The following is an 18,355-nucleotide window of genomic DNA, read 5'->3' on the forward strand; positions in this document are numbered from 1 at the left end:
CTAACTATGAGCCCCTATTTTCCTCTCCTCCTCCCTTACTGTTCCTTAAGTCCCCGTGATCCATACATGCAGATGCCAATGACAGGATAAAAATGTGCACCCTTTCAAAGGCATGTTCAACATTTTAAAAAATAAATTTATTTATTTATTTTTGGCTGCGATGGGTCTTCGTTGCTGCGCGCAGGCTTTCTCTAGTTGCAGCAAGCGGGGGCTACTCTCCGTTGCGGTGCGCGGGCTTCTCATCGTGGTGGCTTCTCTTGTTGCGGAGCACAGGCTCTAGGTGTGCGGGTTTCAGTAGCTGTGGCACGCAGGCTCAGTAGTTGTGGCTCGCGGGCTCTAGAGTGCAGGCTCAGTAGTTGTGGCACACGGGCTTAGTTGCTCCGCGGCATGTGGGACCTTCCCGGACCAGGGATCAAACCCATGTCCCCTGCATTGGCAGGAAGATTCTTATCCACTGCGCCACTTTTTTTTTTTTTTTTAAAGTTGCCCAAAAAAATGTATTTGATTACTTGAGTAAAATTACAGTATCTCTGTTGTTAGTAAGTATTAAACGTTACAGAAATTGGACCCCACCTATTTCCTTTCAACCTTCCAAGAAAGTGCATGTAACAGTCCAATTTTTTTTCTTCCGTAACCTAATACAAAATAAACAAACACTATACCTGCTCTCTTGATCAAGAAGAAGCATTTGCTCTTGTAAGGAACATATGTACTTTTTAATGAAAGTGATATTTCTTATTGTACATACAAGAGCATCTCGACATTTCTTTTGAGCACAGATGAAAATGAACGATGGAGAGGGAGAACCCCAGGAGGTAGTCCGTAGTGTTCCCTCTGCGGTCCCAAGCTCTTGCTAGAGACTAGCACACCCCATCAGGCAAAGTCCTGCAGAACTGTCTCCTTTGAAGGTAAGTTAGCAAACACCCAATTATTAACAAGGCTTTGCAATGTCCTATTTGTCAGTCTGTCTCCCTCCTCACCTGCCCAGAATCTAGCCCAGGAGGGCCTGTCCTGTGACAGATGTTCACTAGCCATTCTCTAAGCACTGCTGGGTGCCAAAGGGAACCTGATGAATCAGACTTGGAGATGGAGAAATGGAACACTGAGCAAGAAGTCAAAAGGGATAGTTTGACTTAGGGCTTAAATCCAGGCTATGACAACAACTGCAAGATCTGGGCAAATGCGTTACCTTTCTCATTGTAAATAAGCCCATTAATACCCACATCGGTGGCTTTCAAACTTTCAGACTTTTTTTTTACTGGAACCCTCAGTTAGGTATATGCTTTACGTTATGATCGCAACACAGCACACATGCAACACACACACAAATGAAACAAAAAATCATGAAATATTTAAATTTAACTTCTAGCAATGCTAATATTTTAAATTTTAGTTCATGTTTAAAAAAATAACAGTTATGGAGCATTGAATAGATTTCACGGCCCTCTCAGGGGTTTTGACTCACAGTTTAAAAAAAAGATTGCCTCGGAGGGTTAAATGAGATAATGTATGTAAATAAAGGGTTTGATCCAGAGGAAGCCTCCCTAAATGGAAACTTTGAAAAGTGCTAAGGTAAAGGCAGCTACAGAGTGAAGTAATGGGCACGGATGTGTCAATTAATTCTACTGGCAAGCAGGGAGGAGGAAAACTGAACCATGAATGAATAAAACACACAAAGTATCAACAGTGAAAAAATTCCAATGCTGCTTGGAACCTTCTTAGCACCCATATTTGCATGGCTTCTTGGGTTTCTCAACTCAAATGCCCTGCTCCATGCAGCTCTTCCCCAGCACTAGTTCCTGTTACCCCTCCTTTATTTTACTGTATCCTATTACCCTGTTACTTCCTTCACTTAACCAAGCTTATCTGAAATTACTTATTTATTTGCATGTTTATTGCCTGCTGTAACCCTTCCACTTTGAGGACAGGAATCTTGTCCATCTTGCTCAACTGCATCCCTGATAAATACAGTGCCTAACATGTCATGCAATAAATAGTTCTTGAATGAATGAACGACCACAAGGAAATGAGGAAGAAAGCATTTTAATCAAGTATAAATGTAGTCAGTGCCTTACAGATTTTTTACAATTTCCAGAATACCTTGTTTGTTTGACGATTTATGGAAGTTGGGTGACATGAGAAAAAATAATCAAGGGAGAAATACGTACTTAAGGTGTTAGGTATCTAGGAAAGAGGTACTATAAAGCAAGAAGTTCCATTATCTGGTTTCTAGTTGGTTCTGTACATACCTTATTTCCCTCTGAATCCTAGAGGGAGAGCTAGCTCGTTGATTACTGCATCCCTCGTTAGTGACCAGAACACTCCCCGGAAGGTAGCGGATGCACAATAAGTATTCGAGTAATGAAAGAACCAAGCAGGAAACGAGGACTTTACGAATGAACCGACTTGCGCGGACAGGCTGCAGTTCCTCCCCAGGGCAGGAGGCGGCGCCAGTGTTACGCCCACTCGGCCGCCGTCAGCTCTTGGCCCCTCTGGCTGACCGTCCAACTCCAGGTTCTGAGCCCTTGCAGGAGCTAGCCAATAGAAAACCGTCTTAGTTATGTGGTCTGGCAGGAGTGTCCAATGAACGTAGTGGGTCTAGGCAAGGGGCGGTGCTAAGAGGAGAGGCGCAAGGGAGCGGTTAGAGGTGGGAGTTGGAGCTGCGGGCCGGGAGGGGGCCGCGGAGCTGCGATGCGGACGGGGCAGCGCCGGTGAACGGAGCTGCCGCCCGACATGAACTCGCTGGAGCAGGCGGAAGGTAGGGTGGGCCGCCTGGGCCGGTTCCGGGCTTCTCCCGGAAGCTGGCGGGACTCCGGAGGGGCCTGAATCGTGGAAACCTGGTCCGGAGAGAGGAGGCCGCGAAGGATGGACTGACGGGGCCCGGAGCTGGGGGCGCGGGGGCTGGCCCAGGGACCAAGGGGCGGCTGTATCCGGCCGGTTGCTGCTTCCGGCGCGCGGGGCCTCAGCCGGCGCTTGTTGGGGGGCGTTGCGTCAGTTCCTCCATTCCCCAAGATTAGACCAGGTAGCTTCTCGTCCGGGCTGCTTATATTTCTCATTCATTAGCAAACATCTTTACTTCGTGCCTTGTAGTATGCTCACTCACTTAATTTTTTTCTGATAACTGCACGAATTGTATCCCTGATTTCTGCCGTGGTTTCTGGTAACTGCCGGGGTAAGGGAGTGCCTCTTGGTCTCCTTTTCTAAAGTTCAAAAAACGCAACTGAAAGTGATACCCCACCTTGCTCATTCAGAGGGAGTACCTTGGACGCCCCTGTGTTGTGGAACCAGGCGTCGGCGCTCCAGAAGTGCCACGAAGATCAACTGTAACCTCTTGGGAGGGAGGAAAGGGGAGCGTCTTTGCATATCCACCTGTTAGCCGTATCAGAAGTCCAGACTGAAAGCGTAGCCATTAATTAAATACAAGCGCTGGAAATCGGAATCGGGTAATTGCGTTCAAATTGACTTCGAAGACTTCGGTGTTAGGTAATAACGTTGTTCTGTCTAATAGGGAGTTTTTGGTTCCATCGGAATTAAAACTCGACCTGATTTTGATACTTTATTTGCAACCCCCAAATTTCTAGCTTTTGGCACCGGCTGAGGCTGCTGTTGATTTTCCACATACCATTTTATGACGCTTCTAAAAGTGAATCGGCCAGTTTCCTTATATGTGAAATTGGAATTAAAGAAACCAAATGTATTTGTCAAGTGCTTAAAGCTGTCATAGTAAAGAAGTAAACAGTGCAGTGATACATGTAAGTTGGTGTGCAAGACCTGAAGCAGAGTACCTAAAATTCATCTTAATAGATTCAAACTAGTAAGAGTAGCTAATTAGAAAATTGAAATCTTTTTACCTAGATCTCAAGGCTTTCGAGAGGAGACTTACTGAATATATTCATTGTTTGCAACCTGCCACTGGACGTTGGAGAAGTAAGTGCCTGGATGTTTTTTAAGGGAAAATAAACTTAAAATTGATACTTTTATTCCTGCCTAGCAATGATTTGCTTCTCTGTAAAACTTTTGTTTTACAAATGCTTGCAAATCTTTATTAAACCGTAAGCTTCCCTTTCATTTGGACAGTTTTACATTTATTTAACATTGTAAATAATGGCATTATAAAGAACTTTTAAGAAACTGACAACCCTAAGAGAATAGTCTATTTTGTGTGGTTGAATTTTAATTTTTACATTAAAATACATATACTTTTAAACAAATATTACAAATCTTATAACCAGCACACGTAATAAAAATTTCAGTAGTCTGTTTAGCAGTTTTACAATTTTGCCTACGAACTATTGAAATAAAGTTTGTTAAGGAAAATGATATTCAACGAATGCTGTAAAATATGATTTGAAAGTATTGTGGTTACTGCCCCATGGGACTATATAGGAAATGCAGACGAATATACAAGTGATGACCTCAATAAGCAAAATACTTTGCTAATTTATGTTGAGACGGTCTTAATTTCTTGGCTGTTCCTTGCTGAAATTTAATTTCTGCCAAGAAGGAAGTACAGCAGCACATGTTGAGGACATACTTTATTTTGAAGTATAATTCACTTTGTGGGACCAAACTGAAGAGCCCTATTGAAGTTAAGGATCTTCTCCTATGTCGAGATTTTTTGTGTAATTTTTATTAACTCTATTTGCAAAGTTTTAGTCATATGCTACAGGAATTCTGATTGGTTAGAATTCACAAGTAATGATTTTTCTCAGGTTCTCCAGTTTACCTAGGAATTACCCCCAAAACCTTGTTTCACTGTTACTTGAGAATCTTTTAAAATGTATATGATGCTTTTCTATCTTATAAAGTGTAATGAACACACTTTTTCTCTGATTCACGGTCTAAGTGCTTACATACAAATGCTATTAGCTTGTTCAGTGAACCAAAGTATGTGTATGAGGTCCCTTCTGGTGGGTTTGATTTTGCTTTTGCTTCATTTAAAAAAAAAAAAAATCTGTATACTTTAGCGTGTTTCTTATTGGAAATGTAGAATTATAAGAAATTGAGTTTAATCTGTTCTGAGCTGAGAACATAAGTTTGAAATTTTGAGTATTATTAAATACCTAAAATGAGATTGTTTTTCTATGGTTTGTCTCTTCTAAAAGTATATCACCACGAATTCTAGATAAAGTTTTACTATATTTATGTTGCACTTCGAAGCTTGATCTCTACATTTTAAAAATGTATGCATCCCAACTGAAAGGTAGTAACTGATTGGTCTCCAGAATATTAACTAGGTCTTGGTGCCCCTTTATTATTTTTTAGTAATACCATATATTCTTTTTTTTTTTTTAATAGGCTTTTTTTTTTTTTTTTTAATTATTTTTGGCTGTGTTGGGTCTTCGTTTCTGTGCGAGGGCTTTCTCTAGTTGCGGCGAGCGGGGGCCACTCTTCATCGCGGTGTGCGGGCCTCACTATCGCGGCCTCTCTTGTTGCGGAGCACAGGCTCCAGACGCGCAGGCTCAGTAGTTGTGGCTCACGGGCCTAGTAGCTCCGCGGCATGTGGGATCTTCCCAGACCAGGGCTCGAACCCGTGTCCCCTGCATTGGCAGGCAGATTCTCAACCACTGCACCACCAGGGAAGCCCTACCATATATTCTTAAGTTTTACTTATGATCTATATAGAATTTCTAAAATAATTCTAGCTTAGTGGGGAGAAAGAAACTTTTTTGAACTTCTACTGTCAATAATTTCTACCCCAACCTTCCTTAAGTCCCTTAAAGAAAATCTGATACTGATTGGTGTGCTCCACACTTCCTGAGATTGACCCTTGTTTAATTCAACAACAAGCAGTTGTCTGCAAGGCAAAAGTCTTTAGTCCAAATTCTCAATGCATTCATAAAAGAGTCTTTGTTTGGTTTGTTTACATTAAAAAATGAGGTTTTTGGGGTGGTTTGGGGGGGTTTTTTGTTTTGAGTTTATTAGATCTGTAACATCAGTGTAAAGCACATTGAAAGTTACATAAGAAAATCTTACATTAAAGTTTTACCATCTTGGTTCTTACTGCTTTCAATTTCATTAATCTTCAGAAATTCTGACTAAAGTAATAAGGGGGACAGTATCCTCCTCAGTTACTAAGGTTCACATTGTTTCAGAGAATTCCTCAAGGTCATACGTCAAGTCTCCTAAGTCCTGAGTGGAGTACATTTTCCATTTAATGAAGTGCTGCATCCTTTGGCTGTCATTTATTAAGAACTGGTGGTAGTATCATATTAATAGCTTATTTCGTTACTAATTTCGTGTTTATCTTTCATCAGTGCTTCTTATAGTGGTATCTGTCTGTACAGCTACTGGTGCCTGGAACTGGTTAATAGATCCCGAGACGCAAAAGGTAGAAGTTTTGATTTAAAATCTTTAACAGATTGAGACAGTGGATATAGCAGTGCTTTGTTCTTTGTAAAGTATTAATCAAATGCTACCTATTAGTATTAGTAGTGATATTAATCATTGTATTAAAAATACGCCTTATCTTAATTTGCTTGAGAAAAACTTTGGCTGGCTGCTGTGGGTTAAGTATCTTTGCAGAGAAAAAAGCCTGAGAAATACTGCCTCACTTATATTACTTCTCATTCATTTCTGAACTTGTGTACAGTTTTTACATATCTCATTTTTACATATTTCAGTGTAAACATTGTCTTTGTTCTGTTTTGTTCATTTAGTGTCATCAGTGCCAGCTTTTAAAAATTATAAAACAACATTTTCTTCTATGGGTTATCTTTGTTAATTCCTTTCCTCATCTCATAAAGCATTTGAGACAACCTTGCAGGAGACATTATGATAAAATAGCAAATGTAAATGTAATAAACAGTCAAGACCAGTAAAAACAGAGTATGAGGTCAAAACCAGGAAGGAAACCAGGTCACTGATATCATAGGCCCTGTGGGCCAGCAGAATTGCCAGGGTTGAGTTTTAAATTAGTCTCTAAAGTCACAGCTAGTTCCATGGTTTTCATTATCTGTGAGAACACATTTGTAAGTTCTTTAAGCTAGCAAAGCTTTTCTTTCTCAGCATTTATCTTTTTAAAAAAAAAATTCTGCCTGAAGTTTAATATAAGAAACACTGAGAGATCTCCCACTGGGCACTGTCTAAGAATATTCCTGTACCAAATGCAATAACAGATTCATAATGTTATTTCTTGAAGCATCCTTTGCTGAAAGCTGGTAGCATGTTTCTCAAATTTCTATCTCTTTCTACCAACTTGTGCCTTAATTTCAAACTTGGGCTTTTTTATTAGAGAAGTAGTCGTCTTCAATTTTTCAGTGAAGTTTTTTTCCCCCAGTTCAGGTAATTTAGGTAGTAATGGTGTTGTAGTTTTCACAAATTTAACCCTCCTTCCCCTTGTAAACTGTAATTAGGTATACTACTTCCAGTAGCTTTATTTACAACCTTTTGGGTTATGCAAAAGAAAAACCTAATAATAAGGCTTTTGTCAGCAGTCTAAATGGCAGTTCAGACAGCCAGGGGGTTATTTACCATATAGTCTCCCTGACTGTACCCACTGAGGTGGAGATACAAAAGAATAGGAAGCAGGGGAGGTTGGTGGTGGGATTGCATGTTAATAGAGGGGTTTCTATGATGGATAGGAAACTCTCCTGTATGTTCATTTATAAAAATCTGATCTTAAGGCTGCGCTTGGTACTCATCTTTAGGGGAAGAGTGAAGGAGGCTGGCAAGAAGATTAAAAAAGGTCTATCTTGGGAAATGAATCTGACTTCTAATTGTGAAAAATATAAGCTGATTTCAGCTAGTTGAGATCTTAATAAAACACAGAATTAAATGTAATTTGAAATAGGCCCAAAACTCTGTAGTTAATATAATTTTCTAAATTAGGTGAGAATATAACTATTAGCTTAAGGGTTGGCTCTTTATATTTCACTATTTAATAACCTCAAACCTGACAAGAGTTTTGAATAGCAATTGTCTGTAAGAGGACTTGCAAACTCAAAAGCCAGTGGCTAGCTGGAAGAACACAAGGAGAGAAGGAATATGGCAAACTGGAAAGTACACGAATGCCTGAACTAAAGGAGGAAACTGTTACCTGGATGCAGTTGATTGTTGCCATGGAGGAAGGAAGGCTGATACTGACTGGTCTAATTAAAATTGAAACTCTGTATGTGCTGATCTTGTACAGGGCACATAAAACATAGGCACATAATTCCTGTGGGAATTAAACTGTCCTCAAAGGTTTAAGAAGACATTACTCTGGAATATTAAACTTTCTTCAGGATCTCGTCCTTCTGGGAGCTTCTTCCTTCCTGATGTTTTCAACCTGTCATCTCTTCATTTGACAAATTTATTTAACCAGTACCATGCTAGGCCAGTGTTCTTCATAAGTTTAGTTCTCTGTCTTGAAACAGGTACACATATCTTATGAGAGTGGAGCGCAGATGCCCTCAGCTTGGTTCTGTTGCTCCCATTTAGTTTCTAGTCCATTCCATTTCTTTTTCTAGACTCTAAATACTTGTCTTCTCAGTCCACATTCCGACTCCCCAGTAGTCTGGCTTCAGTGCCTACTCTTGTTCCAATCCTGGATCCTGTACCCTTGTCCCTCTACCTACTCTTAGAATTATGTATGCTTCTGTTTTCTACTGTCAACTGATTATTCTCCGATCTTAAATTAGCCCTTTGTTTCTCTTGAACTCTAGTTTTTTATGGATAGCTACTAATCATTTTCCCCTGCTGGGTTGTTCTGTGGCCATCTAAATCTAGTAGCTTCAAAACCAAACTCATGTTTTGCCTCTTTCAAAGAGAAAGGGAGATGCTGGAACTGACTCTTACAAGATATGTAGGAGCTAGCCAGGTGAAGAGGAGAAAAGGAAAATGGTAGCATAAGTGTGCAAGTGTGGCAGGAGATGATTAGACTGAGACCAGGTTATGAACGGCAGAGTTTGCTCACCTCTGCTTTTTAACAGGGAAGATAACCAGATCACGTCTGACTTGTGTTTTCATTGAGAATCAGAGGCCTCATCTTCATTCATTCAACAATATTTGTTGAGCACCTATATTTGCCAAGTGCTGTTTCAGGTGTTGGGAGAATAATGATGCCCACGACAGTGTCCCTTTTCTCGTGGAACTTGTAGTCTTCTGCTTTTTAAATTACTTCTCACTAGGAAGGGTTCAGTAAATATTTTTGGTAAGGTGTTTTTTTTATTATAGGAGTAAATTCTTAATGGTTGAAGCATTTGGAATGAATGGAGGGAATATTGCTACATTGTCTTGCTACACTGAAGATATAAAACATACATTATTTTAAATTTCATAGTATAGCAATATGGAGAACTAGGATTTTTGGAAGTGTCCAGATTCTCATACTTTATCTGTTTTGTTTTGTTTTGTTTTGTTTTGTTTTGGTGGGGGGCCGTGCCACGCGGCTTGCGGGATCTCAGTTCCCTGACTAGGGATTGAACCCAGGCCACAGGAGTGAGAGCCCAGAATCCTAACCACTAGGCCACCAGGGAACTTTCCAAATTCTCATATTTTAGATAATTAAATGTTATATACATTCATGCACAAGTGGGGAGGTAGGAATCAGTATTGTTCTAAGATTTTTAACATTTTTATATTTCCAACTCTTCTTTTACAGGTGTCCTTCTTCACATCATTATGGAACCATCCATTTTTCACCATTAGCTGTATCACTCTAATAGGCTTGTTCTTTGCTGGAATACACAAGAGAGTAGTTGCACCGTCAATGTATCCTTTACCATGAATTGAGTTTTATTCTCTGAACTAAATTAAACCACCTTCTCAATCTCTAGGTGTTTTTAAAAGCTTACTCTTCAAATATAAATTTTCCTTTGACCACATTTATTCAGTATAGCTGCTCGATGTCGAACTGTATTAGCAGAGTACAACATGTCTTGTGATGATGTAAGTATTTTCATTAGAAAACTGTAGACACATGTGAAAGGACTGAAGTGTTTTGGCTTAAGTAAAACAAACATTTTATTAACAATAAATTGTCTCCATGGAATTAATAGGGGGGATATTCGTTGTACAATTGATCCTAAGACACTTTTTTTTTTTACGTTGTAACATCTCTGAAGATTGACATGCATCTAATAATCAATGGTGTCTTACAATTAAATTGGTAGAGTTGAGAGTTTAATCTTTCTTAATGACATAAAGTCATGATCCATCTTCTAATTGAAGCTATCTTAGATTCAAAGAAATACAGTGGTCATTATTGGCCAAAAATGGCTCAGTGGGAGTTGGTTTTGTAAACTACTGTTAAGTATCTCACACTGTTCCATATGTAGGATTTTAAATAGAGTCATAGATTAATTGACAGACTGTGGACATATGAACGTACCGTATTTTTAAAAGTTGATCACATATCAGTATAAGAATATCTCACAATTTTGATTTATTTATAAAAGCATTTTTACCTTCAACTTAAAAAACTATTAAGTAATACCTACCCAGTATAGAAAACTAGAATAAAAAGCCAAAAAAAGTATTAGGGCAGGAAGACAACTGGATCAATGGAAGAGAATAAAGATTAAACACTTAGATTTTTTAAAAATTAGAAGATAAGGGTAGTCTTTGAAGTCAAAAGGGAAGAAATAGGCTATTTATAGTATTGAGACAGTTGGCTCTTCATTTGGAAAAAGATGAATTTAGATCTCTACCTCACATCAATTAAAAAAACTAAATTCCAGGTAAAGTCTTAGATAGATTTAAAAAGACATATACATCCCACCATAAAAGCATTAGAAGAAAATACAGAAGAATATGTTTATAACCTTGGGATAGGAAAACATCTTCTTAAGTCACGAAACAGAAATGCCATAATGGAAGAAGTTGGATACATTTAATTGCACCAACATTTGAAGATTTTGTACAGCAGAAGACAAGAAGTTAAGCAGTAATCAGAAGAAATCATTTGTAAGGTACCTAATAGATAGAGGGTAGTATCCAGAATGTTTGAAGACCTATTAAAAATCAATAATAAAAAGACAAATAGTACATTTTTTAAATGGAAAAGGTAAGTCGTATCACAGAAATGGAAATACAAATGGCCAATAAACATGTAAAGACTGGAGAGCCTCATTTTGTAATCAGGGAAATGCAAAGTAAAACTGAGTTCATTTGTATTACCTGTCAGATTAGTAAAGATTAAATAACTCCAGTATTGTGGTGAAATGATCCAGCCATACACTGCTTGTTGGGAATATACATTGATGCAACCATTTTGAAGGGCAATTTTCATCGTTCATATAAAATGTAATATGTGCATATCTCATGACCTAACTATTCTACTTTTCCCCAACTACCCTGGTTGGGGGGACCATCACACATGTACGCAAGGAGGCAAGTACAAGATTGTTCATTGTAATATCCTTAGCAGTAGTGAAAAAAATGGAAATAATTTTTGTTTCTCAACAGAAATTTTGTTTCTCAACAGTGGTAAAATAGGGTGTGGTAAAGCCACATCATAGGTAATCAGAAGTAAATCTATAAGTATGGACATGGAAGTATCTCGAAGACATACTGTTAGGAGCAAAAAGTAAATTATCAAACAATATGGTCAGTTTGGTACCTTTTTTTTTTTTAAGTTTTAATTATGTAAATTTCCAAACATAAAAAAACAAAGAGAAGAGCTAAATGAACTTCCTGTGTATCATCGGTCAGTGTCAACAATAAATCAACTCATGGCCATTTTTTTTTTTTTTAAATCTTTATTGCAGTATAATTGCTTCACAATACTGTGTTAGTTTCTGTTACACAGCAAAGCGAATCAGCCATGTGCATATACATGCCCCCATATCCCCTACCTCTTGGGCCTCTCTCCCCTCCTCCCTATCCCACCCCTCTGGGTCATCACAAAGCCCCGAGCTGATTCCCTGTGCTATGCTGCTGCTTCCCACCAGCCAGCTATTTTACATTCGGTCGTGTATATATGTCAACGCTACTCTCACTTCACCCCAGCTTCACTCTCCCACCCCTTGTCCTCAAGTCCATTTTCTATGCCTATCTCTTTTTTTTTTTTTTAATTTACTTTTGTTTTATTTATTTTGACTGCATTGGGTTTTTGTTGCTGTGCGCAGGCTTTCTCTAGGTGCAGCGAGTGGGTGCTACTCTTCCTTGCGGTGCGTGGGCTTCTCACTGTGGTGGCTTCTCGTTGCAGAGCACAGGTCTAGGCGCGCAGGCTTCAGTAGTGGTGTATGGGCTCAGTAGTTGTGGCTCGTGGCCTCTAGAGTGCAGGCTCAGTAGTTGTGGTGCGCGGGCTTAGTTGCTCTGTGGCACGTGGGATCTTCCCAGACCAGGGCTCGAACCCGTGTCCCGTGCATTGGCAGGTGGATTCTTAACCACTGCGCCATCAGGGAAGCCCCCTATGTCTACCTCTATTCCTGCCCTGCCTTTTTTTTTTTCCTAAGTTAATTTTTTTTTTTAAATGGTGCTTTATTTTCATAAATAGAAGGTGAAGTAATTACCATTTCAAATAGTTAGATTTGAATATTTCCTGTTTTGGTGCTTTTCTCTTCCCTGAAATGCATTCAAAGCCTTGGTTTTTTTTGTTTGTTTTTTTGAATTTTTGAATTTTATTTATTTTTTTATACAGCTGGTTCTTATTAGTCATCCATTTTATACACATCAGTGTATATATGTCAGTCCCAATCTCCTGATTCATCACACCACCACCCCCACCTGCTGCTGCTTTCCCACCTTGGTGTCCATAGGTTTGTTCGCTACATCTGTGTCTCAATTTCTGCCCTGCAAACCGGTTCATCTGTACCATTTTTCTAGGTTCCACATATGTGCGTTTATTCCTGCCCTGCAACTAGGTTCATCAGTACAGTTTTTTTTTTTTTTTTTTAGGTTCCATATATATGCGTTACTTTATGATATTTGTTTTTCTGTTTCTGACTGACTTCACTCTGTATGACAGACTCTGGGTCCATCCATCTCACTACAAATAACTCAATTTCGTTTCTTTTTATGGCTGAGTAATATTCCATTGTATATATGCGCCACATCTTTATCCATTCATTTGTCGATGGACATTTAGGTTGCTTCCATGCCCTGGCTATTGTAAATAGTGCTGCAGTGAACATTGTGGTACATGTCTCTTTTTGAATCATGGTTTTCTCAGGGTATATGCCCAGTAGTGGGATCGCTGGGTCATATGGTAGTTCTATTTTTAGTTTTTTTTTTTTTTTTTTTTTTTCAACATCTTTATTGAAGTATAATTGCCTTACAATGGTGTGTTAGCTTCTGCTTTATAACAAAGTGAATCAGTTATACATATACAATATGTTCCCATTTCTCCTCCCTCTTGCATCTCCCTCCCTCCCACCCTCCCCATCCCACCCCTCTAGGTGGTCACAAAGCACCGAGCTGATCTCCCTGTGCTATGCGGCTGCTTCCCACTAGTTATCTGTTTTACATTTGGTAGTGTATATATGTCCATGACACTCTCTTACCCTGGCACATCTCACCCCACCCCCTCCCCATATCCTCAAGTCCATTCTCTAGTAGGTCTGTGTCTTTATTCCCGTCTTGCCACTAGGTTCTTCGTGGCCTTTTTTTTTTTTTTTTTCCCTTAGCTTCCATATATATGTGTTAGCATACTGTATTTGTTTTTCTCTTTCTGACTTACTTCACTCTGTATGACAGACTCTAACTCCATCCACCTCATTACAAATACCTCGATTTCATTTCTTTTTATGGCTGAGTAATATTCCATTGTATATATGTGCCACATCTTCTTTATCCATTCATCTGTCGATGGACATTCAGGTTGCTTCCATGTCCTGGCTATTGTAAATAGAGCTGCAATGAACATTTTGGTACATGACTCTTTTTGACCTATGGTTTTCTCAGGGTATATGCTCAGTATTGGGATTGCTGGGTCGTATGGTAGTTCTATTTGTAGTTTTTTAAGGAACCTCGATACTGTTTTCCATAGTGGTTGTATCAATTTACATTCCTACCAACAGTGCAGGAGGGTTCCCTTTTCACCACACCCTTTCCAGCTTTTATTGTTTCTAGATTTTTTGATAATGGCCATTCTGGATAGAATGCCCAGAGATAAACCCATGCACAGATGGGCACCTAGTTTATGACAAAGAAGGCAAGAACATACAGTGGAGAAAAGACAGCCTCTTCAATAAGTGGTGCTGGGAAAACTGGACAGCTACATGTAAAAGAATGAAATTAGAACACTCCCTAACAGCATACACAAAAATAAACTCCAAATGGATTAAGGACTTAAATGTAAGACCAGACACTATAAAACTCCTAGAGGAAAACATAGGAAAAACACTCTGACATAAACCACAGCAAGATCTTTTTTGACCCACCTCCTAGAGTAACGGAAATAAAAACAAAAATAAACAAACGGGACTTAATTAAACTTAAAAGCTTTTGCACAGCAAAGGAAACCATGAACAAGACAAAAAGACAACCCTCAGAATGGGAGAAAATATTTGCAAATGAAACAACAGACAAAGGATTAATCTCCAAAATATACGAACAGCTCAATATCAAAAAACCAAACAATCCAGTTAAAAAATGGCAGAAGACCTAAATAGACATTTCACCAAGGAAGACACACAGATGGCCAAGAGACACATGAAAAGATGCTCAACATCACTAATTACTAGAGAAATGCAAATCAAAACTGCAATGAGGTATCACCTCATGGCCATTCTTATTTCATGTGTACCCCTGCCCACCTTCCCTGTCATCAGGTTATTTAAAAACAAATCCCAAGTGATGTATTTTACCCTCAATCAGCATGATAGAAGCACCAAATTTTTATTCATATATGTGAATGTAAATCCATAGAAAACAATCTGGAAGAATTCATGCTAAAACTGGTTTCTTCTGTAAGAGGGCTAGTATTTGAGGTGAATGGAAAGGATGACTTTAAGCTCATCTTGTTTGAACTTTTTATAATGAGATTACATTAATGTCTTATGTAATTTAAAATAGATTTAAAGCGGATTAAAACCATGATATTTTTATACAGTGGAATACTATACATTCTATATTGTAATAGCAGTATAAAAAGGTACAAGCTGCTGAAACATAGTAATGTTGATGAATTTCAGAAACACGTTGAGTGAAGTAGATGAGAAAGAACACGCTGTGTGATTCCATTTACTTAAAGATCAGAGAGAGACAGATTAATCTGTGGTAAGCAGTTATGTAGGGAGTGGGGGGTACCATTGACCTTGGAGAGGAGCATGGAGGAACTTTCTGAGTGGTGGTGATGTTCTGTAGCTTGATCTGGGTGGTGGCGACATGGGTATATACGTTTGTCAAAACTCAGAAAACTGTACACAAGATTTGAGCATTTTATTGTGCATGAATTATACCTCAGTAAAACAGTAGAAAAATTAGTACCAAAGTTCTACCAAGATATCAAGGAGTTAACCAAAAACAAAGTGGAAGTGAGAATTGAGAGGGAGCCAGAATCCTGACAACACTTGACCTGAGGATAATAAAGTGTGTTTCTGAAAGCCACCTAGAATTTTACCAACCAAAGATAATCACCATGTTTTATATTTTATTGTGTATTCTCATTTACTTTTATAAAGGAAAGATGTTATAGTCAAGTTTATAAAGAACCATTAAAAAAATTAAAAGATGTTACGAATTTTTCAAACCAGCTTCTTTGACCCAACATTAGGATTTAAGAGCCACCATATACTGAAGGTTAACTGTGTGAAAGGTCCCAGGCCTGTTTTTTTATCTGCATGATCTCAAGAGCTTCCATTTTGTTTAATTACATACTGTCCCACTTTATGGACGCATCATAATTTAATCCCCTATGTCCACACTTTGCATGTTATATATGTTGTGCATTTTTTACTAGAACTTAAGCTCTGTGAGGACAAGGAACTTTGTCTAATTCATTACTGGGTCCCTAGCATCTCACAACGTCTGGCACATTAATGGGCACTCAGTAAATACTGAATTAATAGCACCTTAGATGTACATCTTTACCCTTGCATCTAGTTTCCTTCAGATAAATTCCTAGAAGTGGAATTGTTTGGATTATATGGTATATGCTTTTTTTTTTTTTGATAAATATGACAGCCCTATAGAAGAGTTGTATCCACATACACTGAATACCAGCAGTGTATGAGTGTCTATTGCTCCAACCATTGGTTTACATTTTAACTTGAGGAAATTAAAGTTTTAATGTTAGAAAAAGGGAAAAGTTTTTGTTCAAATACATAGTTTTATTTATGTTTTATGGACTTCATTTGGTAAGGGGCATAAGTTAGTCTATATAAGTCGGGATTTTATTTTATCCACTGACTTGGTTGGCTGATATTCTGGTAGCCAGTGGGTAGGGAATTCATCAAATAAAGATTTTATGTGTGTGTTTTAAAGTACTAAAGATTTTAGAAGAAAGTTCCATACAAAGAACACTTTGAAAATATAATTATTAATTGCTTAATCTTGACTAAATATAGGGGGGTGTTCTAATGCCCTTTAAGGTCTCTAGATAAGTGGTGGTGTTCTTAATAGAACTATATATTTTTAAACTTTTTTTTTTTTTCATTTTTACAGACAGGAAAACTAATTTTGAAACCTAGGCCTCATGTTCAATGACAATCTGCACTCATTGTTATGGGACTTAAAACAACCTTTCTTCAAAAAGTGATACAGCAAAAAGCCATAAAGGATTGCTTTTACAGTTGGATATGTGAACGTCATAGCAACAACTGACAAGAAATGTGCAATATTTACCCAGATTATCTTCATGATGATGACTCGCGTAATCAGTGCTTCGGTACCTTTGATTATTTGTGTTTCAGTATTAGTGTCACTTTAGTACTTCAGATGCTGCAAAGATTTTTGCAGATGAAGTATGTATGTATGTTACTAAGTTAAACTTAGAAACAGAACCTCATCCAGTTTTTATAATGTATTTTTGTAAACTACTGTAAATAGCAAATCAGTGCCAGTGTTAAAAAGGAAACGTTATGTGGACTTTGTTCTCCTGCACCAGTGTTTCAGGAACATCTGCTTGCCATCTCCACAGCTCTTTAAAACCAGCTATTACGTATAGCTGCGCCTTTCACTCTTACACTCCTCTCTTTTAATCATAATGCAGGAAAAACATCGGATTGAGCTTAGACTAAGGAAAATTCATCTCCATTATGTTGTGTAAGAAATTACAGGTGTTTTGAGAAACAGTTTTTGTTAAACTAGATAGTGAACTTCAGCCACTATTGTGATATTTTCCAGTTCATTGTTTTCATTTAATGCTAAATATACTTTATATTTTTTTAATGATTTTAAGAACACTCCAAAGGCTTCTGAATAGACAAGTTTAGTTATAAATTATGTATTGTCTGGGGAATTTGATAGTCATTGTTTTAGATAATGGGATTTTATGCTGTGGTAGACATGCTGTTACACTAGTATTGTGCAGGTGTGATTGATCAGCCACACCATCACAGGGATAACTCGGGAGCAGTGCCACAAACTAGAGTCTACAATTCTCACTGTTTAGAGAGAGTTAAGGACATACTGTGTATGCATATTAGCCACATGTACTATAACAGCCCTTAAAATTAAACTATTGGGATTGCTGTAAATATTTTAAAGAACTGGAGGTGCCTTTTATCTGTTTATTAGAAGATTTTGAAAGGTTTAAATTATTTCACGAGCAATCTTTTAAATTTCATTTAACATAAGGCTGAAAATTCAAAAACAGGACAAAAAAACTTTTTAACAAGGCTGCCGTTTATCTTAAATGTGTTCATCTTGGCTTTCATGTGTGTAAAATTTCATTCTTTGGACTGCAGCAATAAACCCCTCTGCTCCTACGAAGTTTTAAGAGGGTATTCCATATATTCTGCATTGTTTTATTTCCTGTAAATTTTGTAGGTAAATATGTGCATAAAAATAAATACTTTATATATACTTAGTGATTGGGCTTTTTCCTTGGTTTATTTTAAGTCTGTAATTGAAAAAAATTTTAAACCTACTGTGTGTGTCAGGTACAGGCTAACATAAAATGAGTCAGATACAGGCTGAGTAAAATGAGATACTTTAACTGTGTGTCCAGTAGAGGAAATTTCAAGTAGCAATTGAAGGTACCCAGTTTATTAGGCTGTGGATACTTTAAATATTTCTTTTTTTACAAAAATATTTATTTCGCTTAGCTGGGTCTTAGTTGTGGCATGTGGGATCTTCATTGTGGCATGCGGGATCTTTTAGTTGCAGCATGTGGGATCTAGTTCCCTGACCAGGGATTGAACCTGGGCCCCCCCCTGCATTGGGAGTGCGGAGTCCCAACCGCTGGACCACCAGGGAAGTCCCCTTTTAATATTTCTTATTCATCATTGTCTGATAATATTTGGTGTTTAATTAGGAAATGCAGGTT

At 38.1% G+C, this 18,355-nt stretch overlaps 1 protein-coding gene across 1 annotated transcript; it reads left to right on the forward strand.

The window, feature by feature from the left end:
* Positions 1-2,632: 2,632 nt before the first annotated feature.
* Positions 2,633-17,871, forward strand: CNEP1R1 (CTD nuclear envelope phosphatase 1 regulatory subunit 1). The gene is made up of 6 exons (XM_059904097.1): positions 2,633-2,758; positions 3,856-3,927; positions 6,258-6,331; positions 9,584-9,693; positions 9,816-9,870; positions 16,531-17,871. The coding sequence occupies exons 1-6, from the start codon at positions 2,734-2,736 to the stop codon at positions 16,570-16,572; spliced, it is 378 nt and encodes a 125-aa protein (XP_059760080.1). The 5' UTR covers positions 2,633-2,733; the 3' UTR covers positions 16,573-17,871.
* Positions 17,872-18,355: the final 484 nt, after the last annotated feature.

The sequence above is a fragment of the Balaenoptera ricei genome, chromosome 19 (genome assembly GCF_028023285.1).
Source record: "Balaenoptera ricei isolate mBalRic1 chromosome 19, mBalRic1.hap2, whole genome shotgun sequence".
Lineage (NCBI taxonomy): Eukaryota > Metazoa > Chordata > Mammalia > Artiodactyla > Balaenopteridae > Balaenoptera > Balaenoptera ricei.